Below are 27,654 nucleotides of genomic sequence, written 5' to 3'. Positions count from 1 at the left end.
ATCATGAGGTTATGTCGTTTAAACAAAACCCAAAGACTGATACTAGGTGGTTGTACTGAAACAATGGGGAGGCAGCCGCATTGCATGCTGTTGGAGTTAAATCCAGTATATAGCATACAGTAAAATTACAGCTGTGAAATCCTGATAATTGCCTTTTATTTTGTTCCTTGAAAAGGCTTCCTTTGTCCAAGAAAAACATCTGTGATTAAATAGCCAGCTGTAAAAACAAACAAGAAAAATCCTGCCTACATGCCCAAACATATCTGGAAGTCTCAAATCCAGAGTGCACCTTTCCCTGTGCAGCTGTGTCTGTGCACAGCAACTGGTACAGTTAATTGGCACTGTTATGAGCAGGAGAGGCCTGGCCACAGGCCGGGTTCTCCTTCTCCTGCTACTGAAGATGGACATAAAGAACACTGAACAAGAAATGACAGCTTTCACTGATGGGGTCTAATTTGGGTGAGGAAGCTGACAGATACCATCAGATTTAAGCCAAAATAAATAGTCTCAGACCAGCTAAGAATGCAGTGGACCTGGCAGTGTTAGGTTACAGTTAGACATAATGATCTTAAAGGTCTTTTCAATCTGAATGCTTCTCTGATTTTAGTGATGAATTAAATTGCTATATTGATATGCTAGTAAAAACAGCATACAGGAAAACATCTTACCAAACACATTAAAATTCAACAGCTGGGGAGTTAAAATGCTAGTATATATCTTATAGAAAATTAAATGTCAGTTTTGAAAGACATAATATAGAACAGCATCCAAATCTCTCCTCCCTTGTATATTTCATGAATTCTCTACCTAAGTAAGAGTTTTCTGTAAACAAATAAATCTGCAGGTTTGAATATCAGCATATGATTGACTTCAGTGGAGAGAAAAGGTTTTAGCCAGAGTTGCCAGGCTGCATTTGAACCAGCTCTGCAGGAGTCAGAGCAGAAGGGAGGAGAGTGGAGCAATGCCTTGTTTTGCAGAAAGCTTCCCTGAGTTGAAATATTTATTTGGCTATAAATCTTTTAGTCTCATCCAGGGCTTAGTTAAACCTGTCTGAGACATCCACTTTATCAGAAAAACAATCAAATTTCTGTGTGAGGTCATATCTGTTCAGCACAAGTAACAACCTAATTTTTTTCTACTATTTCACTTGCATTTTAACGTATGTCATGAGGGGTTGTTTTTTTTTTTAATGTTTCTGTGGTTTCATGCAAAAAGAGGGAAGAAAATACATTAATGCAAAGTGGCTCTCTCAGCAAACATTTAATGGATTGACAGAAGCCTTGCTTGATAAAAATTGCATTTTAATAAAAATGGAAACATTTTCATGGCAGTTGAGAGAAGATGACCAACCATGATCTGCTGAGAAGCAAAAATATAGGAGAATCTTCTTTTCTTTTTAGAATTCATAGCAACACTCTAAAGGGTGGAAATAATCTCCAGGGCACTTTAATTCAAGTTATCTCTAGTGCATAGTCCTGACAGCTGACTTGCTAACAGGCCCATGACTTCACAGGTAGGTGTTAGTGGAATAAATAGTGATTGAGTTACAGGGCAGTTATAAATATTCATGTTATGTAGCTCCCAGCAAAATACATTAACTTTTTCCTTAAATCATTTTAAATGTTTGTAGTTTGCATAAATAAACTGAACCGGCTGAGGGAAGAGGTTTAGCAAATCAGTGTTGTTTGCATTAATTTTGTCAACTAAAGAACTCTTGCTCAGGTAAAAGAAAGTTCCATGAATATTGCTAATTTCTCTGGGTGTGGGGAGGTAGCCTGTCTTCATGATGGCCTTTAAATCTTATTTAAGCCCCTGCTTGGAAGCCAGTCCAGAATGACAAAGCACAAGAACAGACCAGGTACTCTGTTTCCTCACTGCGTGTTCAGCGCCTCTGCTCCAGACTCTTTCGTGTGCCCTTCATCTCCTGTTTGCTAAACCAAACACACACAGTTTTATCAGCTTGTCCTTAACATCAGGTTTCCTCACTGCTTATCAGCTTCTGGGTTCTCCTCAGTCCATGCTCAGAGCTGAGCACTGTTCTGCTAAAACACTGCCTGCACAAAGTGGCAAACAATGGCTCCTTTGGCGCCTTGCACACACAAGTGAACACGGCAGGCACTCGCCTCACTGTGTTCTCTTTCCAGTTTCCTCTTCTTTTGTGGCAGGAGGCTATCACAGCACATGGAAGTGGCATAGAAACAACTTTCTTGGGAACATATTTTGCAGCTGTTACAAGGTCAAAAGTCTCATACAACTGGGGGGTTTTTTGTATTTTCCAGGTGTATTCCTTAGTCACTTTTCTCATTCCCCCTCTTCCCCCGCAACATTCTAATGAACTGAAAAAAAGCTTTGAGCCCTTTTTTGGCCAAAGGACAACAAATTTAATGTTAGTAGTCATTCTGTTAACTAATATGGCACTTTTTTTCTTGGTATCTAAAGAAGGGACCAACTGTACAGAAAGGACTAACTGTACTCTGGAGCACAGCCAGGTTTCTTCTGAAAGGATGAAATTCAGGCATGCTTTCTGCTTGCATGAATATTGCTTTTGCTTTGTGGAAAGTTGAAGTACAGAAGTTGGAAATAGATACTGAGATACTTTGGAATGTTATCACATTTCAAGGGGTGAACAAGTTCTTATTCTAAATTACTGCCATTTAATTCATCCTGGTTGAAGGAGTCCAGAAGTTCTTTAACTGATGCATGTCTTCTCTGAAAGAAGAAAGGTCATTCTTAAAGCGCAGGGAAAATGGCAGTTTGAGGCTATGTCGCGGGTTCGGTTTGTAACCGGGCGGAAACACCAATTTAGTGTAGTGGTTTGGTCCAAAATACTCATTACTGTTTATCTGCTGTGAGATAAGAATTAGGAGAAATGCAAAACAGGCACCAAACTTGAAAGAATATAAAGAAGTTTATTAACAGACCTAAAAGAAGAAAAAAAATTATACCACCTTCAGAACTCTCCTCCTCCCCCCACCTTCCTCCCTTCTCCCACTGACGATGTGAAAAGACAACCCTTAAGATGTTCAGTCTGTTTACCACTTCCATAATAACCTTGTTCAGTCCATTTAGAAAGAGAAGTCTCTTCTTGCTCATGCTATGAAAACATTATCACAACGAGACAGCCGCCCACTTCCAAATATTGTTCAGTCCATTTAGGAAGAGGAGTCTCTCTGCCTGCGTGTGAGTCCTTTCCCCCGACTTGCAGCTTTTCCCGCAACTGCCTTCGAGGGTCCACTCTTGAAGTTTTTTGGGGTACAATTTTAAGGTTGAGCCGTTCAGAAACAAAAACAGAGGCCCTTCTCCTTCCCTGGGAGCAAAGGGTCTTCATCATCTTCATCTTTAGGACTATCTCTGGGAGCATCTCTACGGACTGAGGTTTTCTCCTTTCCCGTTCGGAGCAAAAGTCCTCATCTGGTTCATCTCTAGGGACTGAGGTTTTCTCCTTTCCTGTTTGGAGCAAAAGTCCTCATCTGGTTCATCTCTCCCTGTCCAAACTTCTCATGAAATTACAGCTGCGTCAGCATCTGCCTATCTCAGCGCAGGTGCTTTTGCTCACGAGTTGAACACTCCACCCCCCATATCTTCATGAAATTACAACAGGATACTCTGATATATCATAGCTTCACAACAGAATTTCAGCTTTAAGCATCTCCTCTCTCTCTTCCCTCAGGTTTTCAGCTCTTCACAGCAATAAAAGGGTTAATCTCACCTCGGCCTTGCAGCTTTACAGCTGGAATGTTGAATTTTTTCTTATCGAAGTGGAGAGGGGGGAGAGCCGAGCTGCTCCGGCTGCCCACGGCAAGGCAGTGGGGGGGGTTCCATGGCTGGAACAGGTCCATGGCTTCAGGATGGCCGTGGCCCGGCCCGGCCTGGCCCAGGCAGGGCCTGGCCGGGCCCACTGGGCCCTGCTGGGGCCCTGCAGCCACCTGTCCCAGCGCCGGAAACGAGAGAGAGCTTGGAGGGGGAGTTTGCCTATTCTTAAATGTGGATCACAGAGGTGATCACAACTTTAAGTGGCTTAGAGAATTGTCCATATTCAAACTGGCCAGCTGATAGGTTCTATCAGTTCCCAGAGGAAACTGTAAGCACCCCTTAGCAAGGACGTCCCTTCCGGGACTATGCTTGCTAACCTATGACAGGCTATAAATTTCTGTAATATTACTTGTCATGTATTCTTGGCAAAGAGAAATAAAGGCAGGAAATGAAATACTGATCACAAATCATATCAGCACGAGAGCTGGAAATAATATGTCTGAGCTTCTGATCTACCATATTTGCTGGGTTTAAGCAAAATGCTTACAATTAATATGTTCTTGCAGCTATGCTGACTTTAATGTAACCCAAATATCTCATTAGATATGTTCTTTTCAGACCTTGTAAAGTAGTTTAATTTATGGTGGACTTACCTTCAAAATCCAGGAGTTTTGTTTAACTCAGCTGACATACCATCTGTCAAACCAACCATGTGCTCAGTTAAGGGAATGTAGTTCCAGGCAAGCCATGAGGGGATTGCTTCTCTAGAAAAGGAACAAAATCAAACTATGGTAGGGCCTTTTGCACACCAGTAAAGTGTTTTGCAAAGGGGGGAGGGCAGGGCAGGACTGTGTGCAGGAAAAGAATGAAAGGGAATATAGTGCAAGACAAGATTTCCTGAGGCATGAAAGACCCCAGCAGTCCTGGAGACAACATGTATTACTGGAGGAGAGCATAGTTAATAGCTGTATAGCACTGAAATCAATAAATAGCAATAAAGAAATCTAAATTTTCTGTGCCTGCCTTGATGATGTTTGGGTCCTTCCCTAATATACCAGGCCCGCAAGTATTTATTTATGCACTTAACCTTTACAAATCTTCATATATGATGCTCGAGTGACTAAACCTGGGTAAGCATGAGAATGTTACAAGGTTATGTAGGATTCAGACTTGAAACAATAAAGTAAGAACCCTTGAGGTTTAGCATGTTTTCATTAGTGCTTTAGGTTTTGTACATTTTAGACTACTTATGTGGTGTAAAATTCTTCTGTATGTTAGCAGTCCATTAATGCATTTTTTGAAATTCTGTAGATTAGCAGTTTATGAATATGCACTTGTTATCTTCCTCTGATGTTCTCTGGAACTGCTTTTAACAGGCACTGGTAACAACTTTTGAGGGTTATTTATAGCTTTGCTTGTCTTGCTCTTTGCTGGAAGGACTAATCTCTTAAACATTTCATTCCAGTACCTCAGAATAATTTTCCACAAATCAACTTCAAACAAATTCCAGTGCAGACATTCTTACATTGCAGAAACTGTCCCATCTCAGATAAAAGTGTGGTGTAGATAGGACAAAGGGCAAGGGACAGTCATCTTCTTGCAAATCAGCCAAAGATAGCTGCAACCAGTTTCAAGAAGAAAATTACATTTCTGTAAGTCAGAAAAATGAACATTTGCCTACTCTACTTACCATTTCTTTAATAAATTTAAATAGCTTAATAAAATTTGTACAACTAGTCATTTTTAACATCTATTAACTCTAGGTTTGTCTTTCTGAGTAACTGCAACAGTTTTACTAATCAGTTTGTATGATCAGTCCTAAAGTGATTTTGTTTTATTATTCTCCTTGCTGTTTTCTAGAGATACCCATGTTTTATATTTCCTTCCTGCAACGCCAGTTGTTCTTCACATTCAAACCTTGTTTATTCCCATAGATACTAAAGAACAGTTTGATTCTTCTATCTTTACTCCTTCTCAGTGCCATTTATTCTACATTGTTTTGTAATGTCAAGGCAACTGCAGAAAACAGAGGTGAGGACAATAGAAATCTTAGCTAATGAACAAGCTTGGGCAGGAGCAAAATACCATAAGCTTTCAGCAGTTTGATATTTCACACCAGTGACCAACATGAGACATTTTTAAACATTAGAGGGGGCTGTATGAGAGTATGTACTTGTGGTGAGAAAAAATGATGTTAGTTCCAGGTCACTGTATTTTAGTTTTGTATCAAAACTTTTTATATCAGCAGAAGTTTCATTTCAACAAACGTGCAGCATCCCTTCAAAAATACTGCACTGGACAAGGAGTTAACTTGTGCTCACACTATTTTGATAACGATTCTTCTATTAACAGTTAAGAGTGGACTTAGGTTTGACATCAAATTATATTCTCAAGTAGGCAGCTGCTTCTAGAAAAGAGCCAAAACTGTTTCTGTGTCAAAAACACAACAAAAATTCAGCATAGCGTGCCAGCCAGCACATCTTTCACAGAAGTATAAAGTATCCAGCAGAAAAACTAAATGGAAGGATTTTGAAAGCTGATATTAAGTTTCAACAGTATTGCCAGTTTCTCTTTTAAAGGTCTGTAACTACAGGTGAATGTTTAGATAAACATAGATATTTTAGATGAAATAGATATTTTACTGAGTATTTTATGCCTTCTAAACAGGTAATACACCATGACAGTAGCTCCTTTCCTCACAAGCAAGACATCCTTTTTTAGCAGACTGTTGAAATTTCCCATTTAAAGTGCAAATTGAAAAAAAATTCAGCTGTGAAATAGATGTTTAGCTCCTTTAATAAGCAAAACTATTGTCAACATATTCTGATAGACATTGCTTTTAATTGTAACAATATTTTAATTCAAGGCAGTCTCAAAGTTCAGTGAAGTTATGTAAAAAAAATAAATTATGTTTATTGTTCTAGCAGCGTCGTAGCTGGAAATTTTGATGTAACAAATTTCTTAAGTGTGCCTAAACTAAACATCATTACTGCATTTAAAGTTGCAATCAGCCTAACTACTGAATTCAATGAGAACTTCAAAACTGCAGAGAGGACAAAAGTGACATAAAGGAACAAAAAACGTGGTTTTGCATTTGAAATACCTGTAGATGGTATAACAAATTCTCATCTTAATCTTGTGCCAAGAAGCTCGAAGAAATCCCACCGGGCCTTTAAAAATCCATAACCTTATATCATTATTTTCATTATAATGAAAGTAATCGTATTATTTCTCTTTCAAATTACGCTGGTTTTGGCTGGGGTAGAGTTAGTTTTCTCCATAGGAGCTAGTATGGGGCTGTATTTTGAATTTGTACTGAAAACCATGTTGATAATTCAGGGATGTTTTGTTATTGCTGGGCAGAGCTCACACAGAGCCAAGGCCTTTCTGCCCCTCACCCCACCAGGGAGGAGGCTGAGGGTGCACAGGGAGTTGGGATAGGACAAACTGGGACAGCTGACCACAGCTAGCCTAAGGGATGCTCCAGACCATGTGGCATCATGCTCAGCTAGGGAAGAAGGAGGAAGGGGGGAACATTTGGAGTGATGGCATTCATCTTCTTAAGTAACCATTATGTGGTATGGAGCCCCGCTTTCCTGGAGATGCCTGAACACCCACCTGCCCATGGGAAGTGGTGAATGAATTCCATGTTCTCCTTTGCTTGTGTGCAGCTTTTGCCTTACCTGTTAAACTGTCTGAATCTCAACCAACAAGTTTTCTCACTTTACTGTTGTGGAGCATAGCTGTCTGCTGGGGTTAAATGACAAATGTTCTTTTCAGCATCCAGCATGAGGCTTGAAGGGTTCAGGGTAACAACAGATTTGACTGGAATGTGCTAGATCACATTTATAGCTGCTATTGCTGTTTAGCTGTTGACAGACTCCTGTGCTTGCCATGGGGCTTGTTTGCCTTCTGTACACAAGTGTCTGGTGCTTGTTAGTGGCTGGTTTGTTGCTTTCACTGCTTGCTGTACCACTTATCATCTTACTGGACTGTGCCTGGGAACATTTGGATAACAGCAATGTTTCTGTGCTGCTGTACTGAACAGACTGGAACTCCATGTGAATTCAAGTCAAAAGGTCCGTGACCTGAGGATGAGTTCAAGCAGCAACAGGATGCTGCAAAGCATCTGTGACCATGGGTAAGTCCAGGCCAGAGCAGGAAAGCCTCCCAGTATTCCCAGGCTGTCTCCCATCTGAGTACAACCATGACAACAGTTCAGCAGGATCACCATTTCAAAATTATCAGCTTGGCACCTCTTCTGCCTGGTTTAATTTTACACTTGAATTGCAAACATATTTAGAGAGAAACATGGATGTAAGGTATTAACATTTTTCCATGTAATGAGAAGTCCCACCTCTCCAAAGTACTGCTGTAAGTACTGCTACATTTTCAGAGCATATAACCATTTCTGAGGAAAATGAAGTAATTTATATGCATAATATAAAACCTTCAAGTCTTCCTTAAGACCCTACTGAAGAGATAGTTCTTGATTTTCTGAAACCTTTCACTCTAACAGCTGTCTGAGATGTGAGCTCTGTGAAAGGCAGTAAATTTTTTCTCCTTATCCAGTACTCTGTTGTTTATTATCCTTATTTGGAAGGATTTACAAACAGCCATTCTTCCATAGTGTGACCTCCAAAACATCATAATTCATTTTCCTTCCTTCTAAAAAATGTCAAGGAAATAAGGTGTTATCTCCCTTGAACTCTGTTTGCTCTGGTACATATTGCACTTCTCCCATCTCTGAGACCCAAAAGAACAGTCTTGGCGATTTCTGTTGGCAGTGGTTCACTTGACCTTTTAGTCCAGTTAGCTTTTTCCACTATAGGACTCAACTAATGGGCTGTAGGAAGAATTGACTTTAGTCAATGGGTTCTGAGAAACTAAGGTGAATCTTTGCCATCACAAATTACTAGAGCTCAGATGCATACAACAGACTGCAAAAAAATCAGTCACAACATCAGCCTGTTTACCTTAGGACAGTCTGGGCAATGAATGACTTGTCCCAGAGGACTACATTTGTTCACTGAAAGTACAGTCACTACAGCTTGTGCTGCCCTCTCGCCAAGGCAAAGGCAAGTGTCCAGCAGTGCCCGAGCACGCCCAGTCACTGTGGGGTACGAGGTAATTGTTTCATAATCCATTCGGGACAGGGTTTGCTGGGAGCGAAGCACATCGAGGATATGGTTGAGGCGTCCTTCTGTCATGCACTTCAGTATGGTTTGTCTCTGGCAGGAAAGAATTTGACAGCAGTTTCCTTTGCAGCAAGGACCTTGAGTGAGAAGAAAACAAAATGAGATGAAGTGCTTTTTTCTTCCAGAAGTTGTAAGCAAGTGATAGCATCAACACCAGAAATACAAACTCGGTAGAGGAAGGAAGGAGGAGGATTTAGTTTATGTTCTGTGTTTGAAACTAGTCCGAAAGTATTTTTGTGTTTGAAACTCGCGAAGATCAGTCTATGGACTTGATTTTCAGGTCTTGCCCTATTCATCTAGCATCTGTATTTAACTTTATGCAAAGCACCTTGGCTGGACACAGATAAGAAATCTTCCTGTGAAGGTGGAAGAACAGATAACAGGTGCTTCAGGGCAGTAGGAGTGTCTGATACATGTAGCATGAAACTGGGAAAGTGAATATATGTCAAAGCCAAACTAATAAGAAAAGTAATACTCTTGACTAAAAGGGTCGAGAGCTTTGGGTTCTGCCTCTCTTCACAAGGTGATTAGAACACCTAGTGCTGACATCAGGGTTTTTAGTGTATGGTAAATACCATACACCAAGAGAAAATTAATAACCAAAAGCCATGTTGCTTTGGAGAACATGCCTCTGTCATTCTGATTTCTGATTGTTGCCAGGAGAGTTCTGTGCTGAGCTTTTCCTGCACGGTCTAGTCTGTTGATTTATCCAGAAATTATGTCATCACTCAAGTAAATTTCCATGGAGAAGGATGGCCAGCTAGGTTGATAACTATTACAGGCCAGCTTGCAAAAATTTAGCAAAAAAACCTCACAAAGATTCCCCCACAGGTAAAGGGTCTTCACAAATGAAAAGCTGACCCCTTCTGTCTCTGTTCTGCAGGAAGACCTGAGACCATGTAAGTGAGGGGATGAAGGGTCCCCTGTCACCTGTTTCTGTAGTCAATAGCTACTTTTGTGGAGATATGCAATATACAGCTTATGATTGTGAAAAAATATTGCAGACCTAAACAACTAATGTATTTCACATTCAGTGTGTGCTATATTTTTTGTATTTTTATTATGGTCTTTTCAGAACTGTTCTCAGCCTCACTGTGGCCCTGGAATAAAAGAACAAGCCAATGTTCTCAGTGGTCAGTGCCTGAACTTCTAAGAACAGAGGAGCAGCTATACACGAGCAGAGAGATGTTTGTATCAAGTTAGAATCAGTTATCACCATAAACACCTGAAAATGTGCATAAAATTTAGAAATATCTGTGTCCTCCAAATTTTAAACAATTTGCTCACTAAGATCTGGCCAAGGTGAATATTGCCAGCTGAAACTGGAAATGGTGCCTTACCTGTCACTGCTTGTCCAAGGTGCATTGGTTGTGGTCTGTGCTTAAGAGCCAGTGCTGGGGAGTTACGCTGACTGCTCTCTTTGCCTGCAGTTGAACCAGATAAAGGAGTTGTGCAAAAGGAGCTTGATTTTCTACTCTCAGAGCCTGGGTGATCTAGAATAAGTTTAAGATGAGCAAGATTAGACCTTTGAGTTGAACAACAAGAAAGCATTATATGTATGTCAGCAACTACAGGAGACAGGAATTGAAGACTGACTTGAGATTACTTTGGCTCTTGTTAATACATCATGATTCCTAGGAAGGTTTTGGCGTGTATTACTACACACTTCTGACTTTCCTAAGCTGTCTGTAGGAATTTGTTATTGAAGTTATGGAACATTTTGTTCTGTCCATAAGTCTGATGGCTATTGATCAGAACTAAAATGTTTGGAAATGCAGATGTTGCTACAAGTGAATTGACTTCTGATGTCTCAATTTTTGTACCTGAAGGCATGAGAAGTACAATCTCTTCTTGACACAAATTTAAACACTTAGATAGGACAAACCCACATTGGAAAGGTAAAGGAAGTTATCTGTATAGGAACAGTGATTATCAGGAATTATTCACATGCTCCTGGCAACATAGCCTTTTTAAAACATATCTCCTTTTCTTAGCAGATTACAAAAAAAACAGTTATTCCTGGTGGCACAAAGCAGTGTGATTCCCAGAAGGGACTTTTTCTGTCAAAAGCAACAGGCAGTATTTGATGTGTGAGAGAAAGGCAGATCTACATTTACAGCTCAGTATTCTAAAAAAAAATTAGTAAAAATGCCTTTTTGATCTATACATCTAAGTGGAAAGCTTTGTGGTGTCTCTGGTTTCCTGCAGTGAACTCATGCTTCAGATGATACCAGTAGAGAACACAGCTTTACTCTGAGAGGTGACAATTTTACATGAAAAATTACATTTCTATATGGAACAACGAGTAGTATTTGTCCTTTTCTTATAACAGCTGGACCTGAATATAAGTCAAAACAGTGACCTTTTGTTGCTGTTGCATTCTGTGGGGTAGCATTTGACACACCCATCTCGATATTATCTCTTCCTGCAGTATTTGCACTGCTATCAAGTAGAACTGTTGACAAGCTTGGCACTACAAGAGGAATTTTCTTGCTGATTAAGCGGTTGTCTTTTTGTGGACAGATGATCTGAAAGAGATCAAAATAGAGAAGTGTTATCTTCTTGGAAACTTTTGTTCCAAAATCTTTTCTAAACAGGAGAGGTTCTAAACAAACCTTAAGAGGAGGGGGGTGTTTTTGTAAGAGCAGTGTCAGAGTGAGCTGCTTTGAACAAGGTAAAGCAGTGGGTTTTATTGGATGGAGTTATCCTGGTTAGGAACATTTTGCCCACGTGTTTGCATTATATCAGGGCTGTCGGGAGAAATAAGTCGCTGAAGTACTCGGAAGACTCCTGTGCCACGAACTCACCTCTGCATTGTGTCTCTGCAATGTGTACGTTTCTGAGCCTTTGCATGCATTAAGCGCTCTCTCCTGGAAGAAAACAATAACTCCAGTAAGTGTAGACGTGGTTTGTACCGTTCACAGCTGTCAGGAGCAACAATTTATACTAACATAACTTATGTTGACAATACGTATTATCCTGTAAGGTATGCTCATATATAGTCATAGTGAACTGCCCAGAGTGAACGGGCATAGAATCTGACAAAATTCTACCCCGTTACTGTTTCTGGTGTTTCAAATTTATTTAAAAACCCAGTTTTGAATCATGCAGGGGAAGGTGAAAATAAGCCTGTATTGAGAGAGATTGGGCTAGCTATAACATGTTTTCCTTTAAGGAGCCAAACAGCATGGCCATGCTGTGTTCAGTGTGCCAAGTTGTTTGCAGTAAGGATGTGTCAATACTTGTAACTTTTTTCCAGTTTGTACATCCACAGCAGATTTGTTAAACTATTTTTTAGATTTTATACTCCAACAGTTGTGAATCAATCAATTTCCCAGAAACTTCAGTATCATTTTCAGAGTAATTTTGGACTTACCAGTTTGGTTGTCTGAACAATAAATAATGCTCAGTAAAAAAATAAATCTTCACAATTTAACAAATTAAAATATAAAACCTTGCTCAAGGGAGGTGGAAGTATTAGATTATGGAATATTCGGCAGTACAATCTTAAATAAATTTCAACAGTAGTAAAAATTAATTTGACTCTAACTATGCCGCCTATTAAAACATTCATCAAGGCTGTTCTATATGCCCAGAATACGATTGCAACATACAGAAATAATCCTGCATGCATCAATATACACAACACACAGGAATGAAACCAACAACACAGCATGGGTTGTGTAACTCCAGCTAGAGTCAGAGTCTTTGTCCAAGGGCCAAAACACGTGTGTCACTGTTTTCCCTCAGTGCCTAAGTTAACTAGATAGGATGTAGCTATGTTTGTGGCAGTCACATTTGTGCCAGATTTCCCATGGCAGTGTAAGCATATATCAAATTAGCTTTATTGAAGAGCACAGAGCAGGGCTGTTACTGGTATTGCTACAGGTACAAATGCTATTCAGGTTTTGAACTAAATGGTTTCTAACCAGTACATACAAAAAAATTTGTCCTTGGTTCTAGCCCTAATCTGCAGTACTTGAGCTAATGTTTGTTCTCACTCACATGGGTTTGCCAGTCTGACTCCAGGTGGTGACTAGAAAGAAGTTATCATATTTTTAAAATAGCAGGTAGCAATTGACTCATTTTCTAGAGAACCTCACAATATATATTCTACAATTTCTGAACCTGTAGTGCCAAAGGGTACTCTCCAGCTCTCTGGCATGTCCATTAAAACAATCAGAACAAAACCTTTCGTGGTTTTGGATCACAAAGATTGCAATTGAACAACTCAAGTAATGCCATTGTAGGAGAACAAGAAATTTTGCACTGACCTTTGCATCCCTCAAGTTGTAGATTGCTGCAGAAATTACCTCCTTATTTATACTAGTCAGAACTCCATTTAGAAGGTCTACACATTCTGCAGGAGTAATAAAGCATTTTAAATAACATATTGTGTATGGAAGAATGTATATATTTAGGCATTGTCATATTGCAACTAGCATTACTATTATATTGAGAAATGGGATGAACTAGAGGAAATTAGTTTAATACAACTTCCACCTCATACTTTACTTTATAATAAACACAATTTTGGAGACAAATAAGTCAATTTCTTGTAGGAAGCTTTGGTTAGAGGAAACATCAAAGGTAGTCTGATAATCTAAAGATCACTTCCACTTCAGTTGTTCAGAGTGCTAACACAATGTTCCTATAAAAACGTCTCCATTACAAATCTTGCACAGAAAGCAAATCCTGAATGTTACCTGCAGTATGTGGTCTATAATCTGGCTCTTGATGCCAGCACAGAGCAATGAGGTTCAACAGTGTATTCCTCTCAGGCAAATTGCTTGGTATGAACTTTTCTGAAAGGCTTGGCCGCAAACTGCTGCAGATTCCTCTCAAAACATCAAGCAGGGTTGTTTGACCTACAATTTAAAGGAAAATGTCACTGCCAAAAAATATTAAAGACCTCAGAACTCTCTTAAAATGACATCCAGTGTAAGTCATATTGTGTGTTTTAAAACAAAGATTGCTTTTTAAAAAGGAAAAATATATTAATGCTCTTGTAAGTGGATATGCTAACCTTTAACAATAGCTATAGCTCCTTATTGCAACTGGACGTTTCAGGATAAAGAACTCTGTCCAATATTGAGTCACAAATGGTTATATAAACTTGTACTGTAAACTATGTGCACGGATACCTCAGGAATACATGTTATTATCCTAAGCAAAGTTTTATATAAAGCCTTACACTTGCATTATGAGAATAGAACGAAAGAATTGTAAAAAAAAATCTACTTTGAGCAGCCTCAAGATGGCAGCCATAAGCTGTATGGGCATTTAGATATTATTGCATGCAGTATTTTTCAAAGGTCCTCAGTCTGTAAAATACAGGAGTCCTTCAATCAGTTTCTCCATGCAGAATGAAGCCCATAGCAAAGAAGCCCTTGCTGATGTCCATGAAACGGGGATCATTCCTAGACTGTGACAACTATTATACAATGCTTTGCAAATTGAGTTCTTTAAAACTGCTCATACTCTTGTCTAAGAAAGTAAGATTCCCTGCTTTCTTAAGATAATTCATCATGAACTGCCATTTCTGGATTGGTATTTGAAACACAGGCAATTGTAAAAATGAGTTTTCTGCTCATTCAATTAGCTACTTGTCACTGATTTTGGAATTCCAGCTGACAAATATGAAGTGATATTCCTTCTCACTAAAGGTATGTGGAAAACCCAACTCAGTGACAGTGTTTCATCAAGCACAGACTGATGATACTAGTGGGGGAAGAAGCTCTGCCTTTCACCTTCTGAAAGAGCAGCTTCTTTGGAAACATTTAGGATTTGGCGAGGAATTCTAATATTTACATCCTGTAATGTGGAGCTTTGTGCTGTAACTGTAAGAAAAAGCAAAGGGACATCTGAAAAGACAGTGGTGTTTGTATCATAATTTCACTATGATAAAGGAATTTGTGGACAAGATGTGGACAGCACAAAGTCTGACATGAACAATAAATACCTTCAAAAGGTCTCCTTCTGCTTAGGCTCTCCCAACACAGGATTCCAAAGCTGAAAAAAACAGTGAAAGAGCATTCATTAGTTTGCTATCTATATCTGTGTTATTTCAAAGAGCAAGTTTATTGCTTTAAGAGAAAGGAGTTTTTCAAGACAAAGTCTATCCAAGTATTTTCTAATTTGATGGGATCTTTTTTCAGTTTTCAACTAAGTTGCTCTTACAAAATCATCAGTTTGAGGGGTTTTTATTGTTTATAGGTTCAATCAGAATTAATTTTCAGGTTACCATCTCATTTCCATTTGACCTTGTGAATTTTGTAACCTTCTGTTCTCCTTTCTCTATCATTTTTGGTTAGTTTTCAAGTAATTTCAATATCAGCTGGACTTTTTAGCAGGTACCAACAAGCACATCAGTTAATCTACAAAAACTTGATTCTGATGCACTATGTTTCTATTTTCTTCAGCAAATTTTGATGGGGCTCCAAGTACCTTTTTCCTTTTCTAACATCCTAGGAATAATTGCAGTGATATCATAGATCTATACATATAACCCACAACTGAGATGGTATAAAATACAGTGGTTTAATAAAAATATCAATCTTCACGATCAAAGGCAGAAAAGAGGAGGCTGCTGGATGAGAAAAAACAGGCTATGGATGAGTCAGAAGCAAAGCAATCAAAAGGGGAAGAGGTGGTTCTAGGATAAACATATCTGCTTATTTATATATCTTGCTGTAGTGATTACAGTGGTTAAAAGAGCCCCCTCTTCTGCCTCACTTTCATATAAAAATCTGGAAGTGCTTTTACTTGCGCTCTCTAGGAAAGTATTAATGTAATGTGGACATACATGTAACTTAAATGTACTTTGTATTTCATGTATGACACAAATTTTTGTTTTCTTTGTTGCACCACTGTTCAGATATACACCTATGTCTTGCACCTGAGTCACATCTGAGCATATTATTATATAAGGTACTATATAATACATATATACATTAAATAATATATATTAATACAATGTTGGAAAATTAATTATGCTACCTGAAAATAAGGCTCCAGTTTTCCTGTGCAAAACTTGTGTTTGTGAACAGCATGAGATTAGTCACATCATTTATAGGTCTCCTCAAGTGTATGAATTATTTGACTCATCTTAGAGCCTGCCTCTGTGATGATAAAGCAGGAGTTTAAATTTGTTGGTTTCACAAAAGCTTAGAAATCAGAAGAGTGGTCTCCTTAAAAGTTATTTGTAATATTAGTCCACAGCTCTGTGTGCTGATTAGGATGATGTGTGTCCATCCAGACCATCCAGACCAGTGGCAATTTGAGGTCCTCTCATTTATTGAGGCAGCCACAGTGCATGTAACGTACCCAAAAGGGTCATGTGCCAGTGGGTAATCTCCCTCCTTTCTATAAGTCACTCCACTAAAAAGTATGAGTGCTTGAGTGGCCCAGTAAGTTATCCCAGCAGAGATTCCATAGGACCTTAATAGGACCCTTTTGAGGGAAAGGTCTTATTTTTACCTGGGCCTGATCTAGGCATAAACAATTCTTTTGGAAACTAAAGCTAATGGCAGTTCACACTTATAAACTGTGTGAAGCAGTTATGAAGCTTCTAAATATATCTGAAAGTTTTGGCAGCTGTTACACTTTTAAAACATTTAAGTCCATTATATAAATATTTATATGACTGACTTTGAGAACAGTTTTTAACCTTGGTATCTTATTCACCAAATATGGGAATTTAAAATTTAATTCACGCTGTAATTGGCCCCATGTGCAATACTATCCTACTGCATTATGTAGGTCTGGCATTTTTACTGTAATATCTTTAAAGATAAGTGTTTTGGCAGCATTGTAGAGTGCAGCATGGACTAGGTATGATGTGCCCTTAGAAATTCCATTCACCTGTAAATATCACCTTCCTGGGAACGGAGGCCTCCTTCAAGTGTTTCAGGAGGGAGATACACTAAATCCTGGCAGTTTCTCTGATGGCAGTTCTGCAGGTCTGACATCAGCTGCTGTTTCCTCCAGCTGGTTAGGCCATAGTCTGATATCTATGGAAACGTGAGAGAAAGTAATTTTAGTAACAATGTAACAAGTCTTGGTATCAAATGTTGATTATTAAGATCAATATATGCAACAGTAGGGCAATCACTAGATTTTATGTTAATCAACTAACAGTAGAAGCTCCTACCTTGGCTCTGTACTGCACATCCAAAAGCACATTGGAAGGTTTCAGGCTGCAGTGGCAGAGGGCAGGTTCCAGGCTGTGAAGATGATGCAGCCCTTCAGCCACATCGGACAGGATCCTTATGAGTAAGGGAAAGGGAAGTTCCGGGTACAGCTGATGCTAGGTAACAAAAAATACAGGTTTCAGTAGTGTGAAATTGTTACTATTCACATTTTCATTTGACAACAAGCAGAACTACAATGCAGAAACTGAAGAAAGGATTGTGACTACTGTCCATAATTTACATGCTGATTGTTCTTTGTTGGCTGATCTCATAATTACTTTTATCATCTCAAAGATGACACCTTTTATCTACCTCATGGATGAGGGATTGGAGGGATCCATTGTTCATCCATTCAGTCACTATCCCCACAAGTCCATGGTACTGGTAAACCCCAAGGAAAGGCAGGAGATGTTCAGACTCATAGTGTCTGACACTTGCTATGTCCTGAAGTAGCAACTTCCACTCCCTGTAAAAAAAACAAGTTAGAGGCAGGTTATACTGAGGGGAACTTCAGAAAGAGATGAGAGTGTAGGATGTGGAAATGAGAGAGAACCATATGGTTGAGCACAAGCTAGTGTTATTTATCCAATAAACCCAGTATCATATAATCTTCCAATCAATTCCAAGAACATGAAGCAGTTGTAGTGTAGTGTATTTTTCTCATATAAAGTAAATTCAGTTTTTCTAATATAAAATGAAAGATGTCTGGATGCTTTAATATGAACATAAGAGCACAGTTTGAAGCAGGATTGAAGTGTGAAGGCAGGAAAAAGCTGGAGTATATGAAATGCTAGATTAAGAATAAAACAAGGATTTTTCCTTTACTGTTCCCAAGAACTTGTATTCTTTTGCTATTAGTGACATTCAGGAAATGATGTGTTTCCATGCTTTCCATGCACATCTCACTGCTTTGTAACCCTGGCCATCACCTTCCCTCCTCCCATTTCCCCTGCTCTCGTCTGTGCAGCTGGTTTAGATTAAATTCAACTGAGGTCTCTTCAGGGACCCCTAAAAAGACAACACCTTAGCATACTGCTGTTACTCATCAGGGTTTGTAGACATTATTAGAGTAGATTAGTTATTGACTTCAGGATTAAGCTCTACTTTATAAAAAATTGTAAAAAACCATAGAGCTTGTTTCTCAGTAAAATTGCCTCCAGGTTGCCTCTTGGCTAGTCAAGATTTCTAGGAATGGAGATGTTCTTGGGGATCAGGTGATCCTGGATATGCCATGATTTGTTCTGGTGCCACCACTGCAGGTCTGTGCCGCCCACCTGCGTGGTTGGTTGGGCAGGTAAGACATGTACCTGTCCGTAGTGTCCTGGCTGGTCAGCAGCTTCACAGAGATGGGAGTGTTCCAGGAAATATGAAAGGCTTTGAGTGCAAAGCCTGAGCCTGTCCTGGTCAAGGTAAAGCTTTCCAAATCTTCCTGGGCTACCACAGGTAATGGATTGGCCATTTCTTGATGGCTGGCTTGGGGGAAAATGTGACAGAAAAGAAAAAAGTTTTAAGAGGGTTTTTTGTCACAATTACCAAAGCACAGTGAAGTTGCACCACCCCTTACTTCCTAAATAACAAATCCAACAGCCTTCCTTTCACCACTTTGTGTCAGACTTTCCTTACAAAGAGAGGAAAAATGCCCTAATTGCAAAGAGGTGTCTGGACCATAATTTGCCATCTGAGTCTACAAGGTGCTAATTAATTGCTCATCATTATTTCTATCTGACGTCTTTGAAATAGTGGACCAGTATTTACAATATAAAATGTGATTGTAATGTGATACTGAATTATGTAGACAACAAACTAACATCTTACAGCTGTATGCCAGGCAAATAATTTCTCCACTTCTGATAAAAAAGGCAATTATTCAATAACTCATGTCAGCATGTTCTGCATCATTCTTGCACATCTTCTTTAATATATCATATGTGAATGCAAAAGGAAAGAAAAAGGTAAAATTCCTGCTATTGTGAACTGTCAGAAATCTGCTAAATGGAGTTGTGTCTGTGTAGCCACCACTAATTTGAGCAGTATAGTGTCTGTCTGGGACCTCTCCAGGGCCAGCTGCACGTCTCCCACACTTTGCATGGCAACACACACGGATTAGAGGCAACTTCTGCAAAGCATCACCCTGTTACTACCCGAGTAACAGTACTAATTACATCTGTGAAGCTCCATCAGGCTAGAGATAGCCAAAAAGGGAATGGTAAAGGAGGAAAACAAGCAATCTAAGATAATAGATGGCATAAAACAGATGGCATTGGTAAGGATTACTGCAACATCTGTGGTCAGTGAGTCAGAACTCTTCCAACTGGAATACTCCCTTTGAGGTCCAGTAGAGCAGGGCTAGAAAAGGAAATACGAGGGCACTTAAGTAGCTGTGGAGGACTGTTGAGTGAGAACTGTGTCCTTTTAGATGTGCTCTACAAAAAGAGCTCCGGGGATGCAGAAAGCCTCAAAGTCCACATAACCTTTTCTCCACAAATAAAACAGAAACAAAAGTCTGAAGATAAATTTGCCTGTGATCTTGCATCTGGTTCATGAACATTTTATTGCTGGTGAATCTCAGTCTCTTCCCTCAAGCATGTTCACAATCTAAGCTCAGTTTTGCCTCTAACCACAATAAAAATGCAAAAAGCAGCAGCTGATTTACCAGTTCAGCTTTAACCATATTTGATTCTGGTAGGAAAGCACAGTTAAACTTTTTGCTTTTTGTTAGATTGTTGTAGTTTGAAAGCAATAACTGCCTTAGGTGCTTCTCTGAGAGTTTCCTTAAAAAAAGAGATGAGGCTGACAAGTTAACAATTTCATAAAATTTGGAAGGGTTCCTCTGAATGAAGATAATTTTCTAAATGAGCGATTTATTCCTAAAGACAGACCACACAAATCTACCAATCCTGAATATGAAGGAGGTAATCAAAACGCTGGCAGAAGCAAAATTATGTCTCATTTTTATTATATACAGCAATAATTAATAATTTAAATAGCCAAAATTATTTACTCAACTCCAACTATAGCGCAAGGAAAATCAAACAATGATTTTACCACCTAAACCGTTACTGAAAGCATTTAGTTTTATATAAAATTGAATCAAGTAATAATATAAGCATTTTTTAAGCTCTTGCTAACTGGCTACTTAGATAAAAGTTAAAGCTAATCATCAGCTCCTATTTTGGATTTGCAAAATCTAATAAAACCAGAAATTTTTGAAAATTGAAACAGAAACCATTTCAATCTTTATCATTACAAACCATGTCACGACATGCTAAGCACCATTCTCCCTGTCTGAGTTACTACATCTTTGTATTGCAAGGTACCAAAACATTATTTCAGTAATTCTGCTCTTTTGAATGTTTTTTTTCTCCCAGATCCTTTTAAAATCTCACCACCAAACTCCAAAATCAATATTCCAGGAGTGACCTTTGCAAGGAAACAGTTTGCATTATTTTTTAGTAAGACACTAAAAGTCTTGGATAACTTTGCCATCCTCCCTCAGCTGTGCAGGCAGGGGCATGAAGAAGACTGCTATAAAGCCATTTAGTTCAAGTTTCTAATTATAAAGTAATTTTAAAAAATTAATTCATAGCAAAGATGTTTCCTTACTATGAGAGAAACTATGTTAGTATACAGATGTGTCATGGAAAGAAACAGGAAATAAAAATCAACTTACCTCTGGAAATACAGACATAAAACTATGGAATGATGGAGTGAAACCACTGTAGATACCAAGTGTGAGTTGGCTTTGAACCGAATTCAAGCACAGCTCGAGTTTTCTTGCCAGTGAGTCAGCTTGGTTGTTGATCTCTGCTTTTATTGGCTGCCCGCAAACATTTAACATTTCCTGGTCGGATACACAAACTGTAACTCTTTAGTGACTGCTGATGAGAGTGATTACAGAAAAAGAGGTTGGACAGCTGCTTCTTCCACAAGGAATACCAAGAGGGAAAGGTATGTAACAGTGTAAAATACCGTACTGGATACAGCCCAGGTATGGAATTACGTGGAGCTGTGGACAGACTGCGCAGCTGATACTGATCTCTGCAGTGGGTCAAGCTGACAGCACACGTTAAAAACCCCGCAAACTTTTAAAGCCAAGTTGATCTTAAAAGAGGAAATAAATGCTGGGTTTCTGGTAGGAGGGTGGGCAGGCATAGGGTAATGTTGGGTTACAGAGAAGTCAGGTTCAATTGGCTGTCAAACAGCCCTGCTGAAGAGGATGTAGGGGTTATGGTGAAAGTCAAGCTGGTCATGAGCCAGGAGCATGCTCACATCACAAGAGAAGAAAATTACATGCTGGGCTGCATTAGAAATGCAGTCAGGAAAGTGAGGTAAGTCACGGTGGCTCAGTACCCAGAAGTGGTGAGGCTGCTGCTGAAATACTGGAGTCAGCTTTAGGGCCCTCAGTTCAAAGAAAATGTTGACAAACTGGAGAGGACACAATACACAGCTACCAAGATGGGGCCCTGGGGCACATACCTTACAACGAGAGGCTGAGAGGGCCAGCCTTGCTTCGGCAGGTGCAGCAGGCTGAGGAGGTGTCAGTTAGAATCCTACACCTATTTGAAGGTCAGTTATGAAGATAGAGACAAATTCTTCTCCATAGTGGCAGATAACCACCAGTGGCATAGGCAGCTGTCTCTACTTCAGAGGTTCAAGCCAGATGCTAGAAAAAAACCTCACCAGGTACATAATGCAGTTCTTTAATGGGCCACTCAGGTTTCAGAGCCTCCATCATTTAAAGATTCTCTAGACTTAGCTGAACAAAACCATGGCTGACCTGATCCAGCACTGCCAGCAGTCCTGCCTTGAGCAGGAGGCTGGGCTAGAAAATGACAAAAATTCAGTATATCTTTAACTTTGTGAAAACCCTACGGGGCCTAATTGTGTTCCTGCTAGGCCCTTGGCATGCACATTCCCACTGAAAGTTGATGGGACTGCTGGATGTAAGGTGGAAACTTAAGGAGAGAGCAGTTGTTTCAGTTGATCACATTTTATGCAAATTTGTCTATTTATAGAGTCTGACTTAAAATTAGTGTCAGTCAATGAGATTCTGTCCACAGACTTCTGTTGGTTTTGGATCAGATCCTGACCTCCCCCCCTTCCAGGAAGGGGAGGAGCAGTGAAGCAGTTAGGTAATCCCCCTATGATCACAGGAAAGTCCCTTATATCATCAAATCATGTGCCTGGGGCTGTGTGGCCTGAGAGGAAGCACACTACAAGTGGGAAGTTCACCGTGTGCTATTTGCTGACAGCTGTAACTCTCTGACCAGCACCAGCTTTCTCTGCTCAGCACACCCTTCCTAAAGGGAAAATTAGTATGAGGGAGCAGAAGTAGCAAAGGTGAGAAAAGTGGGCTGTAACAGTCCTAGAGAAGGCTGGAAGCATGTCAAGCTGTGTTGCTGGGACCACAGGATCCTCCTCCCCTTGGCTTTGATGTATCAACACCACATTCATTTTTGTCCATATTCTACACTTCTGTAGGAAGCACATTAAAAATGTTTCCCTCTTTATAAGGTATTGGCCTTTCTGGCTCAAACTGTGCTGCAGAAGAATCACAAACTGTTCAAAATCCATACAGCTAATTAAAGTTCTTCAGGGGGGCTTTATAGACAAATTTGAAGGACTTAATTTTACAGAAATTCTTTGACACTTAAAGTAGTTTTAAGTACTTGAATATCATGTGCTGGGGAAACAGACTACTAGAACAATCCTGCATTTGTTTACTCCTTTTGACTATTGTTTTCAGCTTAAAAAAACCCTTAGTATAAAACCAGAAAGCCTAATTTTAATCCCTATGTGAAGAAAGCAGAAATTTACAGGCAAATTTGCCGTGCAGGTCTGAGCTAATTAAACATCATTATTACTGAACATGCTAATTAAAAGAAAAAAAATCAGTATTTTACCTACGTATAATTTATCCAGAGAAATTTAAAGCTTCTCACATAATATGAAAGCTTATAAATAATAGACAAGGAAAAACCTCTGTAGACTCCCACAAGGCCTGTCTTAAGAAAACAAAAGTTTTGTTTGACTGTAAATTGTTGAGTTTGTTTGGATTTTGGTTTTCATTGTAATTATGTAAAATACTTGGAATAAGGCCTTGCAGCACAGAATAATGGGTAAGACAGACATTGAATCCTTCTCATCTCCTATGCACAGCATTCATTCATTGCCATACAGGCAGCTAAATACATAGATGCTAGAGAAGGATGGACACCCCTGCCAAAAACAGTATCTGCTCGATGCCCAGAGGCTGTGTGCTGTTCAAAAGGACAGGGAGAGACTGAGTTCCATTGGAAACGCCACTGAGTGCACTTCCAACCATATGGAAGGGGAAACAACAATGAACACAGAGGTAATCTGAAGACCAGCACTTAAAATGATCATTATGTGGGTGCCTGCAGGATTCCTTTTAGTGAGTGAATCCAGCCATCAAAACAAAAGGATTGGCAGACAGCATCTGACTACAACTGCAGGAAGAATTCTAAGACAGTAGGTTATTTCTCATATGTACATTCATGCTGAATGACAGCACAAGCCTTTCAGCAGAATCACAGATCTAAAAAATCCAGAGACCAGTTTTTATTCTGTTCAGAAGACAAACAAAACTGACCCTCAGATTGTCAAAGAATGAGTAGTTAAAAACTATCATATTTATTTGCTTGTCAAAGTATCCAAATAAGGTATTTTAAAGCCTGACCGTAACAATGCAAGAAGAACTAGAATTTTTCCTTTTTTAATCCAAACTTATTTTTGTGGCTCGCTCACAAGCTAAGACAGTTCATAGGGAACATAAATGTGTTCTTAACAACACCTTAGCATCCTGAAAGCAAGAATAATAATGATACCTAAAGAATAGCAGTTTAGGACACAAGTGGTTTCTAAGTCTTCCCCTCATAACAGTCACACAGAGTGGACCCAGTTACAATCAAATTTAGAACAAAATGGGGGTTTTACAAGCAGCAGCATTAAAGGACCACGGCATAAGACAAAGCATGGATAGAGCAAGTGTGTACAGTGAAAGAATGACACAGGACCAGAAGATTGAAGCATTAAGATGACCCAAATACCAAAGCCTCTGATGCATATTCAGTAAACACTGCACTTGGATATTTCAGAAGAGTTCCCAGCATCATTGCTCAATCTGGCTATTCCAGTTGAGCATCTGGGCAGGATAACTTTTGGCAGAGAGGTAGGTTCTAAGGTGCCATTTTCTTTGGCATCTTGTCTATTTCAGGAGGTCTTACAAGAAGATAATGTTAAAATGCTGTGGGTTTTAGATTTGCAGGATTCAAATGCTATGTAGTTCAGCTTTACAAAAGCTGGGCTGTAGTGCATGAGTGCAGCCAATGATTTAACCATCTTGCTCTGGAAAATAGGACTCCAAACAGGCACAATACTCACTGTAATGGGATACTTTAAGATACAAAAAATTATGGTGTCCGTTTTCCATTTAATGGATTTGCAGTTGAACTAAGCCTTCCTTTTTTATTTTTGCTTTGTTTTGTTAAAAAAAACTTCTTCAAATGCCCGTGCCCTGCTACTTTGGGAAACATTCACAACATTCATTTTGTCATTAATGAGATGACTAAACAAAGGTTATCACAGCTTCTGGCCTTAGGCAATTTCCATAAAGTGAGTAGTGCCAAGCACCTCTGCTAATTAAATTCTACTAAAGAAATTTATTGATTCTTTACCCAATTATTTATACAACGAAATCTTAAACAGGTATGGCACAATAATTCATGTAAATTGGAGCAAGATTAAGAACTCCCAGACTGCAGAGATCTTAGGGGATCATACTTGTTACAAGTGCCCCAGTCCTCTTCCCAAGCAGTTGTGATCTGTTTTGGAACATGATGTACTAAACAGTATTAAGACAGGGTGGAGGAATGCTAAACCTCCAGGTCTGTCAATTATGTACCTGCAGATAAGTAGTTCTAGTAAGCTAATGGTGAAATGTCAGAGACCTACATTGTGTGACCTTGCTGTGAATGTGTGGCAGAGGTGAGGCATTATAAGCAGCTTTCAAAGCTTCACACATGCCGAGCAAAACCCAAGCTCTTCCAGGCAAAGACACAGTGAACACTCCTTCCTTGCTCCCCCAAGAACACCTGTCCCGGGGTGAGGAGTAGTGCAGCCATATTCACCAATCCCCAAAAGAAGTCTTTCCTCTAGAACAGCATAACATGAATATATTTTCCAGTGCCATGGCTGTCTCCTGGATTTTTCCACTGAAGAGTGGGCAAAGTTTTAATTGGCCTGATTCTAAGTGTCGCCTTTTCTGTACCTGGCAATTTTGGAGTGTGAAAATACACATCTGGGCACAAATTTTTTTACAAAAATTTTTTTAAAATCTGATCTTGACAAATGCTATTTTTCAGTTTCAGGGTTGATTTGGGTTCATTTGAAGATTTTTTTGTTTGGTTGGGGTTTTTTCAAAGTTGCAACATTAAAAGCATCTGAAAGATACAGATTGCTACTGATTTCCTTTAAGTGTTGGTATAATCAAGCCTGCTTGGAGGCCAGTAGCACGTAGTGCCATGAATTGTTCTGAATTGCTGCAGTAGACGTCAGTGTACTTTCAGTCATTTAGGAAAACAGTCTGGTTATGGTGAAATATATTCTTTGAATTTGGTCATTAGCATACTGAACTGGAATTCGGTCCAACACTGCCAGAGATGAGAACTTCCTTCTCTTCTGTGGAAAGCAGCCAACTAACACAGAAGACGTAAAAAGTGGAGAATTTACCTTGGTTTCCCAACAGTTTTCCATCACCAGTCATATAACCCTTTGCAGACCAAAAGAGCCTTTGTCAACCTTAAAAATTTTAGCTGGGCTAGAATCCAGCATAAGTGATGTGAAGAGACAGCACCTAAAAAAATGAAAGGAACTTCAATCCTGTTCAAAAATGATTAATAAAGTAGTTTTAACAGATCTTGCAGTAATCAAGGGGCTAAATTTCAGCTTTCATTTGAAGGTTGCCAAATCAAAACCATCTGAAACTCTATTAATTACAGACCCAAAACTTTGGAAGACAATGAAAAGAACACAAGGCATTGTTTATTACACAGTCTCATTAAAAGCATATTCATCCGAATGGCTGAGTTTTTGAATGTTTGAGTTGGTAACATTGCAAACAAGCTCCTCAGAGGAGGCTAAATGTTGCAGTTCTTTGAGTTTTGCTTGGTACTTACTTCCAGTAAATTTTTTAATGGCTTAGACCATGGAGATCTCTATCATTTCTCCTGTGAAAGTGATGAGAGAACAGGGACACACAGCAAGACAGACTCACAGGCAGTGTCCAAGCAGGCTGGAGAGCCCAAGTGCTGTCTGTGCTGTGGTGCCTATGTGCTAGCTTTCTTTGGAAGTCAGCATTTCATCTGTTGCAAAGACACTGGAGCCAAAGTACAGTCATAGTCCTACAGTTTAAGAAAGTGTTGCAGTAATGCAGCATAATCTTTTGTGATTGATAGTTTGACTCTTTTAACTTGTCAGTGATCAATCCATTTTCACACAGGCAAATGAACTTCACCGAAAAGTAAACAGCTCTAATAATGTACTTTTTTGACTTTTGCTTTTTAAAGCTGAAAATAGCAGTGTGACATGAGTGAGAACAGCCTCTACTGGGGGGACTTTGTTCTATTGTGTTCTTTCCAGGAAGTGGCAACAAAAAGAAATGACCTGTTGCTAATTCCCCCGTTGTACTGTGAGAGACAAAAAAAGAGGCTTATCCATGTCCTCAAGTGATACATACTTCCATTTCCTCTCAGCTGCAGTGGTGCAGGAAAGCAGGTATCAAAACGGACAGCTCTATGGCAGACATTGAAAAGGAAACACTTAGAACTTGTGCAAAAGCTGATAACCCCTAATGTTGGAGTGAAAGCTCCTCTGGACTCAGGCCCAGAGGGAAGCCAAAGCACAGGGGTTGAATTAAAACCTTTGGACAAGCTGAGATACATGAAGCCACACCAAAGTGAAATACAAATATAGATTTTTTAACTTCTAGTAGAAATACATGCTGAGTGCCTTAAACACTAAAAAGCTGTAGCAGAGGCCTTAGACACAGTTCTTGCTGCAGCAGTGTTACCTTTTCACAGAATTCTTTACTTTAGACAAAATACAGATAGAATTATACTGTTCACATTTTTTAGATAGAGTGTTCACATAAACAATAAGAACTGATAGAAACTGTATACACAAATCTGTGTAATACCTTTGTAACACTTGTGTAAGGCTTATGACTGTTAGAATTAGACCAGGATAGGTTAAGAAAAGAAAAACTAGAATCGTGTGTTAATCTTATTGGTCAGTTAACAAATACAATCCACACTTCTGTAAGAAAAAATAGAGAGTATAGAAAATAGAGTGTAGAGTATAGAGCCTAGAGTATAGAGCATATAGAGTATAGAGCGTATAGAAGAAGAAGAAACTGTTTTTGCAGCTGTAAAAGCTCAGTTCCTGACACTTTCAAAGTGTGTAGTAGATTCTCTCTGCAGTGAAACAAAAGG

General features: G+C 39.3%; 1 protein-coding gene across 2 annotated transcripts; it reads right to left on the bottom strand.

The window, feature by feature from the left end:
• Positions 1-6,531: 6,531 nt before the first annotated feature.
• LOC121664262 (receptor-interacting serine/threonine-protein kinase 2-like) lies at positions 6,532-21,225 on the bottom strand. Of its 2 annotated transcripts, none has more exons than XM_042027443.1 (12): positions 20,814-21,225; positions 18,451-18,616; positions 17,456-17,609; positions 17,104-17,259; positions 16,815-16,963; positions 14,914-14,963; positions 13,658-13,819; positions 13,226-13,311; positions 11,759-11,821; positions 11,314-11,479; positions 10,292-10,444; positions 6,532-9,028 (listed from the first exon to the last, which is right to left on the bottom strand). In XM_042027443.1, the coding sequence occupies exons 2-12, from the start codon at positions 18,600-18,602 to the stop codon at positions 8,709-8,711; spliced, it is 1,611 nt and encodes a 536-aa protein (XP_041883377.1). In that variant the 5' UTR covers positions 18,603-18,616; positions 20,814-21,225; the 3' UTR covers positions 6,532-8,708. The 2 variants fall into 2 exon arrangements, with proteins under 2 accessions (XP_041883377.1, XP_041883378.1); XM_042027444.1 differs by having other exon boundaries at positions 18,451-18,612; positions 20,814-21,165.
• Positions 21,226-27,654: the final 6,429 nt, after the last annotated feature.

The sequence above is a fragment of the Corvus kubaryi genome, unplaced genomic scaffold, assembly GCF_017639235.1.
Source record: "Corvus kubaryi isolate FWS band 111438036 unplaced genomic scaffold, C.kubaryi_AGA036_p1.0 37300, whole genome shotgun sequence".
Lineage (NCBI taxonomy): Eukaryota > Metazoa > Chordata > Aves > Passeriformes > Corvidae > Corvus > Corvus kubaryi.
This window is presented reverse-complemented; position numbering and strand designations above follow the sequence as displayed.

Coding starts and splice junctions, on each gene's coding strand:
- LOC121664262 (XM_042027443.1), bottom strand. CDS start 18,602: ATGGCCAATCCATTACCTGTGGTAGCCCAGGAAGATTTGGAAAGCTTT. Junction 11,822..13,225: donor ACAACTTGAGGGATGCAAAG/GTCAGTGCAAAA, acceptor GTTTTCTTCCAG/GAGAGAGCGCTTAATGCATG. Junction 10,445..11,313: donor GAATGCAACAGCAACAAAAG/GTCACTGTTTTG, acceptor AACTTATTCTAG/ATCACCCAGGCTCTGAGAGT.